At 36.0% G+C, this 21,396-nt stretch overlaps 1 protein-coding gene across 2 annotated transcripts; it reads right to left on the minus strand.

Annotated features, from left to right (window-relative positions):
• Positions 1–1,169: 1,169 nt before the first annotated feature.
• Positions 1,170–20,155, minus strand: grhl1 (grainyhead-like transcription factor 1). 2 transcript variants are annotated; one of them, XM_059520579.1, is made up of 15 exons: positions 19,995–20,155; positions 17,561–17,747; positions 16,941–17,014; positions 15,836–16,172; positions 15,245–15,327; positions 14,833–14,989; positions 14,054–14,165; positions 13,129–13,223; positions 10,690–10,936; positions 10,429–10,559; positions 7,850–7,878; positions 7,471–7,556; positions 4,891–4,976; positions 2,887–2,951; positions 1,170–2,364 (listed from the first exon to the last, which is right to left on the minus strand). In XM_059520579.1, exons 1-15 carry the CDS (start codon positions 20,012–20,014, stop codon positions 2,250–2,252), a joined length of 1,824 nt encoding a protein of 607 aa, XP_059376562.1. In that variant the 5' UTR covers positions 20,015–20,155; the 3' UTR covers positions 1,170–2,249. The 2 variants fall into 2 exon arrangements, with proteins under 2 accessions (XP_059376562.1, XP_059376563.1); XM_059520580.1 differs by lacking the exon at positions 19,995–20,155 and adding an exon at positions 19,522–19,852.
• Between the last annotated feature and the right edge of the window lie 1,241 nt (positions 20,156–21,396).

The raw sequence follows: 21,396 nt of genomic DNA on the forward strand, positions 1-21,396 counted from the left end.
AGCATACAGTATCAGAAAGATTTCTGAAGGCTCATGTTACTCTGAAGACTGGAGTAATGGCTGCTGTAAACAAGGAGGAGGTTAGAAGCCAGTACTACAAGGTTGCATGAGAACAGAAGTGGTTCATGGAAAATTGTAGAAGAAAGATGGAGGTGTAAAACACAAATAGACGGCTCACCGCATTGTTGTGACACTTAACGTCCCTGAGTAAAATCTAACCAGATCTCTCGTGTTATGGTGAAGCACACTCATGAAGAGGCTCATGATGAAGATGAATTGAATTTTTTGTCTCTCACTTACACCTCTAGAGCTTGCCACGCACAGAAACAGTTTACTTACCACCGAGACTTTTTTTTTCATCTATAATTATATATATATATATATATATATATATATATATATATATATATATATATATATATAAAACATTATTTTTGTGTGTGCACGCTGCAGGAATTCAAAAATACAGATTTTTTTTTTTTTTTTTTTTACAAATAAAAATAAATAAATAAATGGATAGAAATACTGTGAATTCATAAAATAACAATAAAAAGATTACAATATTATTATATTAATATTATTATTTTTACAAAAAACACATACAAAAATATATATGGAACATAAATGAAAGCTAAAAAATATTGGTATAAATATATATAAAGAAAATATTATAAGTGGAATAAAAATATAAAATAAAAGAACTATCTCTCTCCTCCCTGGTCAAGAGTGATTTTTTTCCCCTCCATGAAGGAACTTAAAAGCTGAGGGGCTATTTGAGGCCACTTCTGATTTGAGACACTCTCTATTTAGCCGCCCACTTCCTGTCCACCAGACAGATGGGCTATTGGAGCACAGCTTGTTTCCATGACAACTCTTTTGGATACAGCTAGCTGAAAACCACAGGACACACAGACAGCCAAATAAAATACAAGGGCCCAAGTGGCTTTTATTGGAGCTTCAGATGTGTATCTGATACAAAAAGGAAACATGTTTAACTAACAGTTAAGAAGTAAAGGAAAACAATATCTGTGTGTGTAAGAACACTTAAATATGCACATAAATCCAAATCAGACATTAACAACAAACTAAAAATAAACCCATTTGCATAAATAGATCATTAGAATGATTCCACGTAAAAATGTAAAATGGTATAGAAAACTTTGTTGTGGTTATAAAAACAGTCCCACCCCCTTTATGTCAAAAATATTTACAAAAGAAATGATACGAAGAGTGTATCAGTTACATTTAGAAAAAATAATCAAAAGCTGTACATTTAATCAGAAACAACATTTGTTTAGAAAGGGGAATGCATAATCAGAAGTGAAATATGAATTATAGTTTTAGCATGTGCACTGAGGTCAGTACAATCCAAATAACATTAGTTTACTGTGTAACCAAATAAACAAAATGTAACACTATTTATATGATTGTCTTCAAAGATACTTGCATGCACTTCCTGATATTGTAACTTTAGTAATTATGAATTACATTAGCACTGATTGCAAATTCAGCAAAATCACAGTTACTTTGCTAACAATACAAAATAATGTGCTAATAAATCTGTTGTGTTATTTTGTTCAAATAAAGAAAGTTTATACTGATTCTCTATGGATCACATTTTGAAAATGCCTTCTGAAGGATTCATCAGAGGGCCTGTTGTATGGACCTTATTTGTTCACATAAGGAATGACAGACTTTGGGGAAGTCCATGGTTGAACATTTTATCTTGGGAATAAAAGTTAGACATACTGTACACACAATGCTTGTGACACTGCATCTCGTAGAGTTGCTGAGCAAGAGATGATATACTGTACTCACTAAATACTGCTCAGGGTTATTAATATCAATACAGTGAAGAAATGCGCATTTCCCAAACTCATTTTCACTACATCATTTTCATAATAACCTTTTTTGAGAATAGCATCTCCAGTGCTATGACTTTAAAGAGGAAAACCAATAGTAAATTGTAATTGTGACCTCTCTTTCAGTGTCACAAAATAATTGAGAAGGGATAAAAAAAGACAGCTATCTGCTTATACTCAGGTAAAATAGAAAATATGGCTCAAAACCTTCAAGGTATTTGGCAGAAACACATCAGAGAGATTCTATTATTTCACTCTCAATTCAAAAAGTACTTAAGGCTCATATACTGTATTAGGTCACCCCAAAACTGTTCATTAGACTACACTAAAAGATCTGATGTGTCCTAATAGAGCAGGAAGCCTGGTGTAAACCAGTCTGTAGGATCTTCAAATCTCTGTCAGCGTGAGCTTAAACATTCCTCCCATTTCCTCCATCTGGATCTGGAAGGTGTCTTCGTTGGAGTAGTGCTTGATGATGTTGTCGTCCATGTTTACCAAGATCCTGAAAAGAACCAGAGATGGAGGGACACTGTGGTTTAGTTTTCTCCCTGACTGACTGTGGTTCAGTGATTGATCAAACGGTTAAATAAGGTCTTTCAATTTAACATGGTAATTTAGTAAAATTATTTCAAAAATACATTCATAAAAATAAATGTAAATTAATCTACTATAAAAAAAATATATTTATAATATGATCATTTGAAAAAAAAGAAAAGAAAGAAAATTATATATATATATATATAATTTTGATCTTAGAATAAATGACTAAAATTATTTTGTCATTTATTTCTTTTGGAATAAAAATGCATCATTTACGTGTTATTTTTTATTTATATTTCATTAGTTTCATTAAATTCATAAATAAAATAATTAAAAGAATAATAATAAAAATTTATAAATTAACAAATTAAAAATAGAAAAATAAAAATAAATGTAATGAATAAAATAAATAAATAATGAATTTAATGCAAGTCATAGCCCCTAAATGTAATCCATTGACAGCCCTAGTTTAAAAAAATCTTACCCTTTTTTGCATTTCTTGCAGACCTTTCCCATCTTCTCCAGAGGAACATCATACTTCTCTGAAATCTGGTGGAAAGCAAATCCATTAGGAAGTTCACTCTATTAACATGCATTTTTTAATTACATAGCAGTAAGGACAGCAGTTTATCATTTTAAGCAACTCAACTATTTATCAAAGACATCTGATAAAAGACATTTATCAAAGTATCTTTTTTATGTTCCACAAATGGTGACAGAATTTTTTCATGTTTGAGTGAACTATCTATTTAAAGTAGTAATTCGGTGAGTAATGCAACACTATGTACTGATTAAATGGAACATCTGTAGGCCTAAGTTTTCAAGCTAACTATAGTATCAAAGTTCATCTTATTTGGGGATATGAGTGGCTCAGTTTAATGTTTTTCCGACCCCCCCGACATATCCTAACATTCCCTCTTTCAGTTCTCAAAGCTGGCTGGAGTGTTGCAATGCTTGGTTAGCAATGTGTTACACACACTGCATTCTTATACCTGTCATAGGAACCTCTTTAGCCCTTGCCAGCTCTTGTGATTATTAGATGGATGTGTTTGTGAGCCAGCGTGATTCACGTTTTGGCCTCCTGCAATGTCTTAATGCAGACGGTCTGTTGACAGTCGATCTCCTGCTACGTAACTCAATGCCCCCATTAAATCACCCAGCTTCAGACTCTAATTTCAGGGACTTTTCTGCACTGGCCACATGTTAGTGCACTTCGCTGGCATCTGAATTTCTCTGGGAGGTGCTGTGCTGCATTAGAAACTGTGGAAACAAGCTGTGGGTTTGGATGGGATGTATAATTTTTGGGTGGGAGCTTTCTTGGAAGGGGTATTTGAGTTTGTTATTGTCCGTTTCTGTGGTGCAAGCGATGCATTACTAAACAAAATTATACTGTTATAATGTTTAGAAACATCAAATTAATGTTTTTCTCCATTCTTTCTGTGACTGTGTCCTTAAATAACCCTGCACTACAGGCAGTGAACCTCTATTAGTTATATTAGATTTCCTAAAGAAATATGAGTGGTTCTTGTCTGAACAAAAAATGTGCTAACATGACGCTGATGTTATAGGTGGTCAGTTATGCATTTATTGCAAAGGTACTCTTCTAGTGTTTTTAGTGCACTGCTATTAGTTTTATCATCAGGCAGGGAAAAAAGTCAAAGAATGATTGTTTCAAAAAGTGAAATAAATTCCAGGTCATATGGAGTTTTAAGGTAGCATGTTGTTAAGCTAATAGAACAACAGTCTATAAGCATAAATTTACAAAACACAAACACATTTTATTTTATTTGTTATAAATTTATTATACATTTATTATAAATATTTTATTAAATAAGTTAATTTTTGTATAATTTGAATAACTGTAATATGTTAGCATTTTAATTTATTACCATTTTAATTAATTTTTAATGAATTAAGGGATATGCTTTTACAAAAAGTAAATCAGTCAAAAGGTCAATGTTTTATGGTGTACAACTGATTTCAGTAGTTTGATGTTGCACATGCAAATGTCTATTATTAAGCATAAAAATACAAATAGAATTTTTTTTTTTCATAAACCTAAATTAGTACATTATTAGTATTATTTTAGCATATTAACATTTTGATTGTTGTTAGATAAAAATGATATTTTATGGATCATTTTATTGGACTTATTTTTTTTTCACTGAGCTCATCACATTGCATAATGGGAATGCATTAGGTGGTGAAATTAATTTCAATAGTTGTTAATCTAACTCCATAATAAGCATTAAAACACAATGCACAACCAAATACTTTAGTAAATAAATCAGACTTATTTATTACCTACTTACACTATTTTATGGATACTTCTATAAAATAGAAGTCTATAGTCTACTATATTGGATGTATATTATAGACTGAGCTCACTGCAATGCTAAATAATAATGTGTTCACCATTTCCTAACCATAAATGATCAAAAATGATGTTTGCCTTAGCAAACATTTGGGAAACGAGTAGTGAACTCACCGCTTCCACCAGGCCTTGTAGTGTGGGAGTTTTCAGCATGAGAGCATCAAACACTTCCTCTGCTTCCTTGCGCACATACAGCAAAACTGCAAAGGCAGAGAAATGTGGTCAGCTATGGTCACTCATGCACAAACTGCAAGCCCAGTTTTTTTTTAAACTGAGGTCAGACTTGGAAACCAACATAAACTAGAAAGTAAAGTCCAAATCATCTGCCAAGGCTTTCATATGGCAGATGATTTGATATGCTCTTTTAATGCATGCCTTTTATAACCTTGTGCCTCACATGCTGTTCCCTGTAGTTGGAGTTGCTGCTGTTATCTATAAACACCGGTGCCATCCTCTCCTCCTCTTTCACCCAAAAATCCCCAGAAGCACGGGCCAGCATCCCAAGCCATTACTGGGAACACTGAGCTCCAGCAAGGGATGTTCAGTGATGTGGAAAGTCCGGAGTACACCGATTACACACATTACATTCTATTCCAAAGCCGACGTGTTGCTTTTGGCAAGAGGTTTGGTTAAATCCACACAAACACGCACCCTCCCACACATGGCTGACCGTGACTGCTATTTGATAGATAAACAAGCAGAGGATGGCCACAGAGAGACAAGACATCATGTTGGGAGGGCTAGCAGCCTTCGATGACCTACACATTTCCGTTCTTTATTTGATTGCCACTGAAATGTTGAGACATTCTAGTCTATAATTAGAACCTATCTGGGTACAAACAATAGCTTTGTTCCAAAACCTAGTCAGCTGAATCACTAAAGGCAACTGCCTTCTAAGGCAGCATCCTACCGTCATGGAACCTCACATGTAACCGATCTGGAACACTGGACAGAGTGACTCCACACACCAGGTAATCAGTGCCACACACACGCAAATAATTAAAAAACAAAAGTTGAGCAAATCCATGAGCATGAGCCTATCCAGGCTCATTGGAAATATGTGCCTCTATGTACATTTTGGCAAATTTTTAAAAAAATGTACCTATGTGTACAAATCACTGCAGTTTCCAGTTGAAATGAACACTAAACTAATTTTCACGCATTCAGATTTACAGGGCCAGGATTTAAGAAAGCCTAATTTGCACGCAATTACTTGCAGAACATTATGTTATTGGAACCAATACTAATACTTTTGAACATTAGCGTCACAAATACAGCTTCATATGTATGGGTTTTCTAAGTCAGCAAGTTTGCTCGGTGGTTTGCACTTGTGAGTGGAAGAGCTCTGGAACAAATCCTGTGAAACTGCAGTTTGACAAAACAGCTGATACCTGCGTTTAAGAAAGTATAGCATGGTTGCATTGACAAATATGGTTTTATATCACGTTTGAATTCGTTAGCAGTATCGGTTAGGTTCATTGTTGGGTTTGGTGTTGGGGCTGTTTTTCTAACACAGTGGTGCATTAAACCTTTAGCAGAATTCACCGCACATTTGAATTCTCAACCACCGCAATAAAACTGCAGCAATATGTGCCTGTGTCAATGTAATAAAAATAAAAACGTGGCCATGGTCCCGTATTAAACATGAATTTATCTCCACTCACTCGACATATGATTTTAAATTAAAAACATTAATTTTTACATAAAAATACATATTACTTTTAAATAAAATTAAGATATATATTATTATTTTAATTACATTATATTACTATTATTACTATATTTTTACAATTATTAAACATTTTATTTTTAATTATATTATTGTATGGATACTCTTCAGTACTGCATGAATTGTAAATACAGGTGAGTTCACGCCATGTCGGAATTATGAGATTCCAACTTGTAAAAAACATCCACATCCTCATAGAAATCATAATTAAATCTGATTTCAATAAAGTTTGATTACAGCATGTTGCTAACTAATTAACACAATATGCATTAAATATATGACATAGCACACATACTGGGTAAAATAATAATAAAAAAAAAAACTATTTATATATAATGATTGAATATATATATAATATACATATTATATATATATATATATATATATATATATATATATAACAATTATTTTCACTATTTGTTTGTTCACAATTTACAATTATTAAATAATGTATTATTATTATTATTATTATTATATGATTAGATAAGATTTTTGCCATTGATAGTGTTGCCACGGAAACACATAATTTCTAGTTCTTGGACATGAACTCCTCAGAGTAGAGCATCACACTAGTTGTCATCTCATAATTACGGTAATTACAGCATGTCTTGAACACAGCATATATTTAAAACCAACATTTCTCTCAGAAAGTCTGCCATCTTGATTTTTTATTTTTACTGAGCATACTGCAGTGAATCATGGGATTTTGCCTTAGAGTTAGTCAAAAACAACATCTTAGGAGTGATCCTTCATAGGCAGCTAACTTAGTTTTGGAACAGAGCAAATGTGTTTTGAATTAGGATGTTTTTGTGTGTGGTTACTCACAAGCAAACAAATGGCATTGCACCATAACAGTGCCAATACTTATAGTGCCAACAATACTGAAATAAATACAAAACTACCCTGTCTCTTCCACAGCAGGGACAAAACACATGACATATAACCCAGTTCTAGTTAAAACACACCTCTTTTGGGCTCATCCATCCTTGCCAGCTTATTGGGAGGTGATCCAAACTCCTCATCGGAATAAGGTAATCTCTTCATAGCTGAGCTGAACAGTGAAAGAAGCAAAAGAGAGGAGATGATGAGAAAAATGCAGCAGATGAGTGTAGTTCTGAGAAAACCTCCATCCCTATAGGAAAAGAAGGAGCTAACAAGTACATCATTACCCATGACACAAACAGCACCTGGCACATTTCCTGGAAACGTTGTACAGGGAGCAACACTTCAGGGCAGAGCTAAAGGCCGTTTCGCTCTAATAATGCACATTTTAAACCCTCCCCTGTCTTGAACAAACATTGCTGACATAAAAGAGCACAAAGTAGGCAAAAGACAGAAACTCACCCCTCCTCGGAGTTCTCCGGAGAGAAAGGCTGTAATGAGAAAAGCCACAAAAGAATAACATTAACAAATACCTTTAATATTTCAGAAAAAGGAGGCACTGTAAAACCAGGGGTCATTTTTCAGGCCAAGAGCCCCATGCACTGTAAAAGTGTTGCACAGAAAATTTGGTTTCAGTTCATTTCAGTGAGTGACGAGTGACGTGACATTCAGCCAAGTATGGTGACCCATACTCAGAATTTGTGCTCTGCATTTAACCCATCCGAAATGCACACACACAGAGCAGTGAACACACACACACACTGTGAGCACACACCCGGAGCAGTGGGCAGCCATTTATGCTGCGGCACCCGGGGAGCAGTTGGGGGTTCGATGCCTTGCTCAAGGGCACCTAAGTCGTGGTATTGAAGGTGGAGAGAGAACTGTACATGCACTCCCCCCACCCACAATTCCTGCCGGCCCGGAACTCGAACTCACAACCTTTCGATTGGGAGTCCGACTCTCTAACCATTAGGCCATGACTTCCCACGCAAGTCAACATAAAATGTTTATATTTAAAACATTACATCTTAATTTTACTTCATGCATTTTATTGTTTGAAGAGAATTAAACATTCAGCTGAACTGCTTCATTTTGTTTGCCGCAAAAATCTGTTTAAGATGTAACAACTATTTTCAGATCCCCTGCCGGATGACCGCAGACCCCCTGTTGAAGCCCCCTGGGTTAAGCCATTAACACATGCTAACATTATTAACCTACTTGGGATGATTAATTATGTGCTTGTAAACTGAGACCAACTTTTTTTTTTTTAGGTCCTGCATACCTCAGTGTAAACTCCTCACAAAAGACCCCCAGAGCATAGCAAGAACATTTGAATCAACACAGATGCATTGCATAAGCACATAAAAGCACATCTTTCCACAGCTCTAAACACTCTTCGTTTTTGTGGCACTAGAAAGTATGGCAAAGTTCACTTTTCTTGTTCTTTTTGTGTGATTTTAGTGAAAAGTAAATAGCCAGAGGGTTTATTTTTGGATCTAGATATACTCTGGGTTTCAATGTCACACAGCTACTGATGATCAAAGGTCATGTTGGACAGGACACTGTCTAGCATTTGCTTTCCTGTGTGTCATGTGATTTTAGCCGTATAGATGGCCAGGTTTTTGAGTCAAAGGTGGACAGTGAAGTTAAATGAAGAGCTCTACCAAGAAACTGAACTGATTTAAAAATAACTTCCCGGTCTAAGACATGCAAGTCAGTGATGGGTACTATGATGTTAATGACCGGAAATGGTACGCTGAACAAAGTTGGCGGGGTAAATTACGCATGTATTGATTTGTTAAGAAACCGCACGTGGGCTTAAGATGTGATCCCTTGCCAAGAACCCTCAGTTAACAGCCAATCGTACGCCATAAATGGCAGATTTCGTAACAGTGAGAAATGACTGTATTCCTTCCAACTGACTGCATCATTCTGGTTACCGTGACCCAACGACAATCTGCAGTTTCTTTGAAATGTTTCAGCAGTCTGCACTCACACGAGCAATAAAGAGCACTCAAATGATGATGTCAATATGCTTTTACCTACAGCCACTTATATGTAAATGATCATATGGAACATTTCTGCTAGGAGGCTTCAACATAGAGGCACTTGTAGGGGGTGTACTTGTACTTGTACTTTTTCAAGAGACTACAAATCATAATCCTAAACAGAATTTTTTTTAACACTCCCAATAGCATTATATATGTTTAATGGGTTTTAATACAATATATTTAATTGCATATTCTTATACTTGATACTTAATTAAATAAGGTAAACTTCATTGAGCTTTGACTAAGTCAGATAAAATTATTAAAAAAATATGCAAGGGAATAATAAAAGTTGAATGCAGATATACAATATATTTTTATTTCATAAAAATGTATAATATATTTTTAGAATATATAACTTTAATTAATTTGTTCATATATTATAATTAAATAAATTTAAATGGGAAAAGGTGATAAACTGTTCAAATAAAAGTCAGGTTGCTCTATCTTTTTTTTTTTTTTTTCATTAACCCAATCTTGCACCAGCATTTTCTGAGAAAATTTCTCTGAACCATCTCCGGCTAAGTCTAACACATAAGATTCTGGATTGCTAATGCAAAAGCTGCAAGTTTATTGCCATGCAGAAGTAACACAAAAACTGGAAAGACTTCTAAGGTCAAAATCTATCTAAACTATATGATTGTGCAAAAATACATTATCGTATATTCTTGTATCTTCGTATCTTATCACCAGTGCTCACATGCAATGTGTCATATAACACACACTGCATAATCTACATGTCTAGCAGCTGTATACTTGTGGAGCACAGTGTGTTTGAGTTTCATAAGTCATAAGACAATGATGGAAATGTTAAAAAGTAGCAAATATCATAATCTTTTTAGATATGTTTATGGGGCGGGTCTATCAAGCTGATATGCACTTATTGGCCCCCAACTGTTTCAAAGAGGTCATTTGAAACGTACAAACTTTTACTGTATATCTGATATTTTTAATTTAAAAAAATATTAAAAATTTTGCAGACAGTGTACTCACATGACGCTGGAAGGTGGAGAAATGGATGTCGGGGATGAAAAGAACAGGCTGCGTCTCGAAGTCCGTCATTGTCTTGAAGATGGTGATGTCACTGCGCTTGTGCAGAAGGGGGACCTTTACATCTTGCCCAACTGGGAAAAATGGGGCAAGGACAGAGTGAAAAACACCTCTTACTGGAGCTCTAGTCACATGTTTTACTACGAAGTACCATCATGTCAGTTAAATCTACATGTCAAAGTAAAAACCTGAAGCTGTGCTTACAGTTTCCCAAAGGAGGGTTGACGTCAGGGCATTTGCCCTTCCTACGGGACTGTTTCCTCTCCTCATCACGGATCTTGCGCTCTGCACCCTTGTCACAGAAGACCTTAATCTGGCAGAAAGCGCGGTGGATAGGCTTATTGCTGCGGTTGTTGTAGCTGTAGGTGTCAATCTGTATGTTGAGCGGTAGGCCCTTCACTCCCTTCTGAGAGGAGAAGTCTGTGCTCAGACAGTTCACTGAGATGAAGATCTAACAAGGGAAGAGAAGGAACATTTAAATGCCACAAACTGATCCTCGGAAATAAAGAGTAATGTTATGCTTAACTTAAATTTCATCAATTGTGTGAAGTAAAAAAAAAAAAAAAAAAACTAAGTTCACACTGAATATAAATTCTTACTAGTCCAAAAAAAAATTATTTTTTCTTTCAGAATTGTTTAAAAAAATAAAAATAGCAATGTGTTAAAGTGCAGTGAATTGAAAGAACAAGCCAGAGTAAACCTTAAAGAGCTTTTTTAGTCTTAAACTTTATTCCCTGTGTGGGCAGCTTTGCTTGTTTTGAACTTATGAATACTGTTATTCTGTAAATGCATGAGGTGGAACTGGGAACACCAGACTGTGTTGCCATTATCTGTTGTTGTTTGTCGCCCCCTTTTGAAAACAGAATAGAATCACAGCTCATATGGATTTGAGACTTTGGGTTAATTTCCAGCACTATGGAACTGCTGCTCCATCATGGTCTATAAAACAAACTTACTATATTATATAATGAAATAATTTAATTAAAAAGGTAAATTTAAAAATATCAGTTTTTACTGTTTTGTTTAAATTAATGTTTCTGTAAATACTCCATATGAAGTGTGCAACATGTTTATAGGTAATTTACACTTTAAAAAAATAAATAAATAAAAATAAAATGGTTATAGCAAGTAGTGATACATTTTCTTCAGGATTCTTTGATGGATATAAAGTAAACATTTTCTTTGTTACAATGTGAAAGTCTTTACTGTAACTTTTGATCAATTTAATGCATCCTCCCTGAACAAAAGCATTATTTTCTTTCAAAAAATCTTACTGACCCTAAACTTCTGAATGGTTGTGTATATGTACAACTCTTAAACCGCATCTGTTTATTCCTACCAAAGCAAAATTTACTTTAACTTTATTCAACGACAATACAGCATCTTACGTAATAATAGATTATTAACAAAAGGCCTGAGACAAAATAAGAATTACAAACAAATGGTCTTTCAACTAATCATCAAATATTTGCTCAAGCATTCGCTCAACACTTGTCATTTCTCCAAAAGTCCCCTGGGGAGCGCCACAAACCCATTCCAAGCGTCCTCAGGGTCTTGCCCTTTCTCTTTCCACTTTCTGTCTTTCCCATGCACACAGAATCCAAACCACTCCCACATGTAACACTGCAAACAGTCAGAACACAGGAGACTGTGCACACGGATGAGTATCCTACAGCACTGGGCTTATCTTATGATCTGCATCCTGGTTATAGGACAACACTGCTCACTGCAAAAATACCCATTTCAATTTTTTAACTTTGGATTATTTACTTTAATGTGACTAATTAGAACTATCATTACATAAATACACAACAAGGACTATTTCTCAGACAGATCTGCTTCAACTTAGAAAAATCAAAACTAATCAGACTGAGGCACAGGATTTGTCTACCAAAATTTGTTTGTCACTTTGCGACGGGTTTTACCCGACTAGTCTCGACACACTCGCCAAGCAGGATTCCATTAGCTGTCGGTGCTCACTTGCTCCCCCATCAGAGTTTCCTCATTCTTAATGCCACTGATGGGCGCGTCTCCCCGTAAACCCATCAGTTCAGCACAAAATAGGGCTGTCAGGCCCAACGATCTGAGAACTAATCATTTCAGCATTCACATACACCTAATCTCACTGAAACAACAGATATCCACATCAGTCCAGCATCTTCATCTTCTAAAAAAATTAAGTCAAGGTATTGGCCAATGTTAGAAAACCCCAATGCCCAGCTCAAGTAACTAAACTAATCTTGGAATGTCCCTTCTTCACACTTTCTTTGGATATTTCTTAATATTTCCCGGCATATACAGCACACTTTGTTTTTGTTGCCTTTTTTATGTACTCTAGAAAGTGTTATGCATATGGTCTATTTTGAGTGTAAATCTTCATGTTAGTCATATTTTCCTAAAGGTCATGTCTTTTTTAAGATCCTTTATCCGCATACCAAAAATACATAACTAGAAATTTAACACATGGAAACAAATAAAAAAAAAAAGATGTTTGCTATTATTTTTTCTTTACACTCTAAAGCTTTTCAACAGAAAGCCACTTTTTTTTTTTTTACAGATGTCCAGAGGCAAATCAAATAAAAGTGCAATAATGTTGTTTAATAATTACATGTTTTCATTAGAAATGCCCTAAAATGTCTTTACCTTTGCTTCCTCGCTGATGTCCCATGTGAATGAAATGGCATTATATGAAATCTCCTCAATATTGCTGATGGTGTTGAAACTTTCTTTGTAGTCCGCTGTGGGAGACAAGAGAGGCTTGATTAATGAGTACAGACAAACAAGTGGATGATTTACATTGTGTACGAGTATAGACAAATGGGGAATGGAATATTTTGGTTGTATCATAATTTGAAATCAATAACACAGGCAGAAGTGACTATCATAGACTATAACTAAGTGTTAATGAGCTTTTTAGTCAAAATCAAGAAAGTTAAACATAACTAGTTAATCAAGGCTTGTTACTTGTTTTGTACTTTATAATATAATATCATGACATTAAAGGGATAGTTCACCCAAAAATAAAAAAGTCTTGTTATCATTTACTCAGTTGATGGCAGCCATTGACTTCCACATTATTATTATTATTTTCCATACTATGGAAATGAATGGCTTTAGTTATAAACATTCTTCAAATATCTTATTTCATGTTCAACAGAAGAAATAAACTCTTAAAGGTTTGGATCAACATTAAAAGGTGAGTAAATGTTGACAGAATTTTCATTTTTGGGTGAGCTATCCCTTTAAGTCACAAAGGGTATTTTCCCCTCAGAAGTTGACTTTCATTGAAAGCAAGATCATGTCGTGTACCCTTTCATGTTTTACAGTGCTCACCTTTTATTTGTTGTGTCATTGTGGAGGTCATTGATGGCTCTCCCCTTGACCTATTATCTTGTCCCTACCTGCAGCCCCCCCACTTTGTCTGTATGCTATCTGTTTGCTATCTGTACTTGTTACTCCACCCTGAACTACACCTGACCAAGAGACTCAAAGAGACATGAAAGTATGAGTGAGATCTGTGAGTGTACTACTGATGGTGTACTGATATCCCTAGACAAAGACTTCTCACCAATATCAATGCATCTCTGCTTGGCCGTGTGCTGTCTTGAGTGCCAGTATTTCCAGTGCTTGAGTTGGTCATCTCTGGATTTCTCTTCTCCGAACACTACCATCACAACACTCTGAAAAAACAACACAGTGTTTGGTACTGTTTTTTATTAATGTATCGGCACTCTCAAACAAGTACTCATCTATTCAGTGGTACAGGAAGTATTTACACAATTAAATACATACGAATTTCACTGGAAATTATCTGGACCCATCAAATGGCATCCATTAACAAATGATATTAGATCATGTATTTTTCTAAAACCATTTTTGCAAGTTCTTTTAACCAACTGGAAAAAAGTATTTATTAGTGGATGTGGAAGACGGCCCTGTTTTGGAACCGTGAAATATATATATTTAGTGATTTAGCAGATGCTTTTATCCAAAGCGACTTACACATGAGGAAAACGGAAACAAACAGAATCAACAAAAGAGCAATTGCTATGACAAGTCTCAGTCTCAAGTTTTTTATTTTTTTTTTTATTATATAATAGATAAAAAGAAAACAGATAGAAAAATAATTGAGAAAGCTTGTGTTAGAGGTCTTTTTTATATAGAAAACAAGCAGTTATATAAAAAAAATTGAGTGCAAGTCTTAAAGGGTTTTAATAAAAAAAGAAAACAGATCAAACTGAATTAGGTTTTAATAACAAAAGACAACAGATCAAATAGAATTAGAATAGAGAGTGCAAGAGTTAGAGGGTCAAATAAAATAAATCAATAAATATATACTCTTCTTACCCTGACTTTACAGATGGGGCCATGCAGCAGTTTGCCATTGTCGGTTTCCCTGAGGGTGATGGGATAGAACTGTCCCTTGTTGAGGTATGTCATTGTGCCATCTCCAGATTTCTGTCTGAGAGACTTGGAGGCTTCTAAAGTGTATTCAAAATTATTACTGTTGACCAAACACAAAAAAGGGGTCACCACTTAATACATATTTGCACCATCAGACCAAATACACCCATGACAATTTCCATGTTTGCTATTACACAGAAGAGGCAGCTTGTTATATTTGTTGTAGGCTGACAGTCATTTACACATGGGCCATGAGCACCTGTCAGAACGATGCACCATGCTTTTTGCACAAAATCAGCTTAAAGTATCTCTTAAATGGAATGAATTTTTTTTTCTGAGGTAATGTTTGACATACCCTGACACTGTGTCAAAAGTGGCGTAGTCCTCTTGCTGGATGGGACCCATACCTAACTGGAGATCCCTTGGGAATGCGAACACCTGTAGCGCACAAAAGAGGGGCAAGAGGGCCTGGCATTAGTGCAAACACCACATCACCACTCATTCAGTCAGTGGGAGAAAGCTGATTGCTAAAGCAAAAGAAAAAACAAACGGCTCTCCCTGTGTGTGCAAGGTTTTTGTGGAACTATCATTTCTAAGGAAATCCTCCCTCCAGGTTAAAAAAAAAGCAGGTAGAGAGAGGGAGCAGGAATGAGAGCGGGCAAAAGAGAGAGCGAGAGAGAGAGAAAAGGCCCTGGCTATTATGTGAGAGGAAAATACAGCACTTTATTGTGTAAGAGAGACAATGGCATAATGACATGCTAGCTGCTATTTTGGCATGTTCAAATAAAAATAGGGAGGGGGCTCAATACAACAATGTCTTTAGAGTCACCAGGTAAATGAAGTATTGTCTGAGGGTGGGAGACAGGAGATATGTGTGTGTGTGTGTGTGTGTGTGTGTGTGTGTTTGTGTATGTGTGCGTGTGTGTGTGTGAGAGAGAGAACTCACATCTGAGCTCTCTGGGAAGGTCGAGTCTGGGGTGCGTGGCTGTGTGTTCGGACTGAACTGGTTGTGGGGGAGCTGAGGGTCGAATACCACCGTGTGACTGTCTGTTTCTGAGCAGTGTGGATTGGGGACTGTGACGGAGAATCCATGTGATGGACCCTCAGTCTTCACTGGGTAGTTTGGCCCAGGCGCAATGGATACTGTCACCGTAGTATCGGGTGAGGGGAAAAGTCCTCTCTTGTCCTGGATGTGCTGGTTCCCTGGAAGAACGATATTTACTCCTTTCAGAACCTGGTTTCGGTTCTCTGGTGATGGCTCTTGGAGAGTGGTCATCAAGATTCTGTTGGAAAATGTAGATAAATATGTAAAAAACAAAATATACAATATAAAATGTTTCAAAAATATTTTCCATGACTTACAAACAACTGATAAATGTAGGAGGTACACATATAACTGCAACAAACACAGTTCTTCTTCACACACACACACACACACACACAAAAGCAAAATGCACGGCTGTTACAAACCTATCATGTATAAAACGTATATCAACGATAATACCCCCTGACAAAAATGAATAAATATAAACAATACATCATTTTAAAAAATTAAGCTACTAAATGTTAAAAGGTAAACACCTTTTACAGATATTTGTTTACAAATTACTGGCTCTATATGTAGAAATTTGTGACCTAAATGGAACGCATAGTAATAAATGTTTAGAGATTAAAAATGGATTATAGCCTCCCTTCTCTTTCTGTTGTGTTCCGCTTCTGGTTGACGCGCACGCGCATCCCTACGCAAGTATAATATATTACCGATAGCATGCTTTATTTTTTTTATTTTATTTTTCGAAATGAAAAATATATCTGTGCAGGTGAACTTTTTAGTAACTTTTTACATCGATGTCAATGACGTAGTTTCAGCGTGCTCAGCGAACAGACCTAACAAATTAATCAAATAAATCGTTGCTGAAAGTTTTCTTTAATGATTTCTGTTGGTTAGTAAGCTAATTGCAGCCCTAGCAAAGAATAACATAAAGTAGGGTCTCCTCTTCTCAGCATGGGAAAAACGGAATTCACTATTGCATCTTTGATGAGAGCTTCACCTTTTGTTGGGATCCACATCAGAGCCCAGGACGTCAGCCTTCGACTGGGACATTGTTCTCTTTTCCCGCGGCACCTGGGGAAAGTAAACAAACTCTATGTAAGTCTGACCACATCCAATAGCATCAGCTTTACCCATTATATCTGTCAATGAACATATTTAACATACTAGGTGACATTTTATGAAGCAACAGGAAGTCAGATATCATTCAAATAGTACGTATTTTGCACGCATTATCATAGGTATTAAATAAGGTTTTGTTGTTGTTGTGTAAAGTTCCTCATTTCATCCCCTTTAAAATAATAATTCTATGAAGTTTTCATGTGCCTGTTTTAAGATATAACTTATTACATGTTCACTGTGTGTGTGTGTGTGTGTGAGTGTGTGTTCCCTAAATGCAGAGCACCAATTCCGAGTAGGGTACTTGACAAGTGTCACGACCAGTTTTTATAAAGTCTATGGTCACACTTTTTTACTTTCATATATTTTATATTTAATTTTAATAATTTAATTTTTATTGTGTTTGGTGTATTATTGCTGTAACAGTATTTTGGGTTTGTGAAAAGTTAATTTCAAATGATGATGATTATTATTATTAATGTTAATCTCTACTAGTCGTACCTTGTAGTATTCGTACAGAAAACCCAGAGCTGCGGCACTGTCCTCATCTCCATTGATGCTCATCATTGCCTTAGTGGCGGCTGTGAGGGGGTTCTCCAGGAATGACTTCCAGGCCTCATCCTCACTTGTATAAGGGCGCCGCTGGTTGTAAGCCGGGTCATTCTGTAGCACGAGCACTGCCCGCTTACTGTGAGGAACAGTTCAGAAAGAGCCGTCAGTACTAGAGCAACAGCTCTATTTTCCGGACTATAAGTCGCACTTTTTTTCATAGTTTGGCTGGTCCTGCGACTTATAGTCAGGTGCGACTTAATCAAAATTAATTTGACATGAACCGAAAGAAATGAACCAAGAGAAAACATTACCATCTACAGCCGCGAGAGGGCGCTCTATGCTGCTCAGTGCTCCTGTAGGCTACACTGAGCAGCATAGAGCGCCCTCTCGCGGCTGTAAACGGTAATGCTTTCTCTTGGTGCTTGGTTCTAAATAAATGCGACTTATAGTCCAGTGCGACTTATATATGTTTTTTCCCCTGTCATGATGTATTTTTGGACTGATGCAACTTAAAATACGGTAAATGAATCATCAGGCAGTGGTAGGCGGGCTGTGTGATTTGTAAATGCAAAGAGTCAAAAGGAACATTATGATGGCTGTTGAGCATTAACAATCTGAAGATGTTTTGGCATTATTGCTGGTGTCAAAGTTGAAAAAAGAGCTAGCGGTTGTGAAAGGCCTTCTTTATCTCAGGATCTTTGACAAAACCGGCCAAAACAACAAATCTCTGCACAGACCGCAGCTTCCCGTTTGACAGCATGTTTCACTGGCTCTTCCAGTAAGACGGCCAGTAAAGTGTCAGAAGGAGATCTAGTGACTTTTCACAGACTGTGACAAAGTTCATTAAGAAAACCGGTTATGGCCTCATTCTTGAGTACCATCATCTATTATTTAGAAAAAGGTGGCTTACAGAGATTGAATATACTCTGATTCAGTGCTCATTAAATGTATTTATGTGTAAATATCTGACAATGAAATACAGACAAGGTAGAGTTTATTTTTCAACTTTTAAACCTGTTAACTGGGGGTGGGAAAGCAGGGCCAGGTTAAGTCAGGTAGGGAAAAAAAATCTAGTGTCTACTATCAAGTTTTAAAGTGTAAAATCAGAACATGCCTTTTCGAATTAATGTGTGATAGTCTTCATCCTGATGATGGTTAGTCTCTTTAGTCTCTTGTCACACAACACTCTAGCCTTTAATAATGGAATGAATCCATAAAGAGTTGCTATGACAAAACTTTGCATCCAAGTTGGTTAACGCAAACAGATTAGGAGTAATTTGATAACTAATTGTGTCATTCTTTCTCCCTGGTTGATTTTAGCTTTGCAACCTGATAGATCCGTTATCCTGGGACAATAAAACTTTGTGGACACGCAATCCCACTTCTAAAACAAAAGAGGCGACCAAGCGCAAAATTACTAATGATGTGTTTGTGGCCTCATCCGCCGAACTCCAAACACTTACAGAGGAGAGTTTTAGTTTTCTCTTCAGGATTCACAGACGCAAGATCTCATGTTGCTTACGCTATGGTGATGGCCATCAACAAAGTTCTGTTTGCATGGGGCAAAGCTCACCAACGGGGAAAATATTTTGGGTGTATACTTTGGTTCTTGATGTTCTTAAGTACAGGCGAACCAATTCTGAGAAGAACACAAAACCCAAACTTTTCCAAAAAGGTTGCAGCAGATTCAGTTTAGAGTAGCATGCTTGAAACAATCTACAAAAGGCTTAAACACTGCTCTTGAGAAGGAATTGCCAACGCCTAGAAAGCAGGTGTGCTGTTTCAATCAACTCTTCTTTCAAAACATTAACAACATTTAACTTGATAAATCATGACATACTAATCCATAAAATAATCATACACTTTTACTATCTAAAAACCTTCAGCCAGTACGTTTCACCAAATATTACCTTTCCAGAAACACAGATGTTGTTTCCAGCTGTACCTACAAGAAGCCTTTACTTATTGAGCCTTTAAGCTCAAATGTGATTTCACTCCAAACAAGGAAAATGTGCACATAAAAAATACAAACGAACCAACTAAATAACACGCAAGTCTGACAAATATAGTGCGTCGCTCGTAACTCCCGCAGCAGGTGCAGATACACCTGTGACCGAAGCAGGTCTGAACATGACAGGTGAACTGAAGAGCCCAGACAGCACTACTGTGTAGCGGAATCGGCTCTCGGCTGTCAGTCCGACTTCTCGTGGTAAGACACAGTTTCCGGAATTACTGAGACGAGTCAGACTGAAGGAGCTAATCTGTGTCAGTTCCAGCAAATTAACCAAGATTAAGCAGTAAATAGTGCTCTATTTAACAATCACTGGATCCTTTTCTGTTGATCATCTCTTGGTAGACTATGGACCTACAGTGGTGAACTTACTTGTCATGCTCCTGTGACATCTCTTATGGTCGAACTGGACTTTCTAGTTGGTACTGTAAATCCGATCCTTCTTCTTGTATGGAGCAACGTTTTCAGGATGGGATGAGGGCTGCGTTAGAATTGCTTGTATGAGAACGGGTTTTGTTGGCTTTTCTCGCTTTTTTGGATATACTGCGAAATTGGGGCCGGTTTTACCTGTGACAGGGCACTGGATTGGATTACACCAGAGAGGAGGAGCTTAGTATTCAACAATGCTCATTGCTTATGGTCTGTGCATGTTTAACTTAACAAAAACCCAGTGAAATTAATAGTACAGGGTACAGGGTTTTTTATTTATTTATTTATCTATTTTAGCACTACACGATAGCAAAATCTTAGTATGTTTTTGTTTCTGAATGACCTTTAAATTGTTCAGAGCTACATCTTGCTGTAATGTACACAGTATTTCAATTTTTGCAAACATGTGTAATTCAGATTTACCATAAAGGATAATTTCTTTATATTTAATACAATTGAATATTATTTTTGTAAGTCTTTTAAATCGTCTGACAGCATATCTAAGGCTTCTATATAATGAGATTAACATTAAAAATGAAATTCAGTGTTACATAAATTAAAATGGAAACTGTTTCTTTGTCTTACTGAATGCTTAAGACGGCCTGAAGTGATACAAATTGAAAAATTTGTACTAAAAAGTACAATTTATATTATTATATTATATATAGGCCTATACTGTTATCGCTAGAGAGTAAGGGACACATTTAAACCGTAAACTGTGTTTTTTTTTGCTGTTAATTAATTATCATGTTGTAAAGTTTCTCGGCAGCATTTCTATTCATGTGTATTCATTTGTCTTCAGGTTCTTGTGATTTGTATGCATAACAATATTAGGTGTTGCCAATACAACATTGAGCACCCTGCGTTCATTTAGCGTAGCAGGATAGGCCCGATTCAAACTGCTGTGAACACCCACACCAACCCAAAACGGAAGATTACAGTTCCGTAACTGAAAAATGGGGTTAATGCAAGAATACAGTATTTAATAAAACTGACCAATCACTTTATAGAACATTATAGCATAATAATGTTGCATGCAAATTATGTAAATGTTCAAGAAAAAGATACTGATTTGAATCCAAATGTTGTCTTATAAAATTACACATGCTAAGCAAATTTGTCCAGTCTTTAGACTAATCTGTTTGTTTGTTTATGAGCAAAACCCTGATTTGTGTTTATTTACATACCATTTTAATAGTCTTCAAGAAGTCTTAAGCCAAAATGAGATGTTTGTCTTGCTTGCAGTTCCCAAATTCCAAGACATTAAAAATTTTTTAATATCCAAATCACACAGTTTCATGAAACCCATTTCCCCCTCAGTTTCTGTGACATTATTTTACTGAAA

The sequence above is a fragment of the Carassius carassius genome, chromosome 32 (assembly GCF_963082965.1).
Source record: "Carassius carassius chromosome 32, fCarCar2.1, whole genome shotgun sequence".
Taxonomy (NCBI): Eukaryota; Metazoa; Chordata; class Actinopteri; order Cypriniformes; family Cyprinidae; genus Carassius; species Carassius carassius.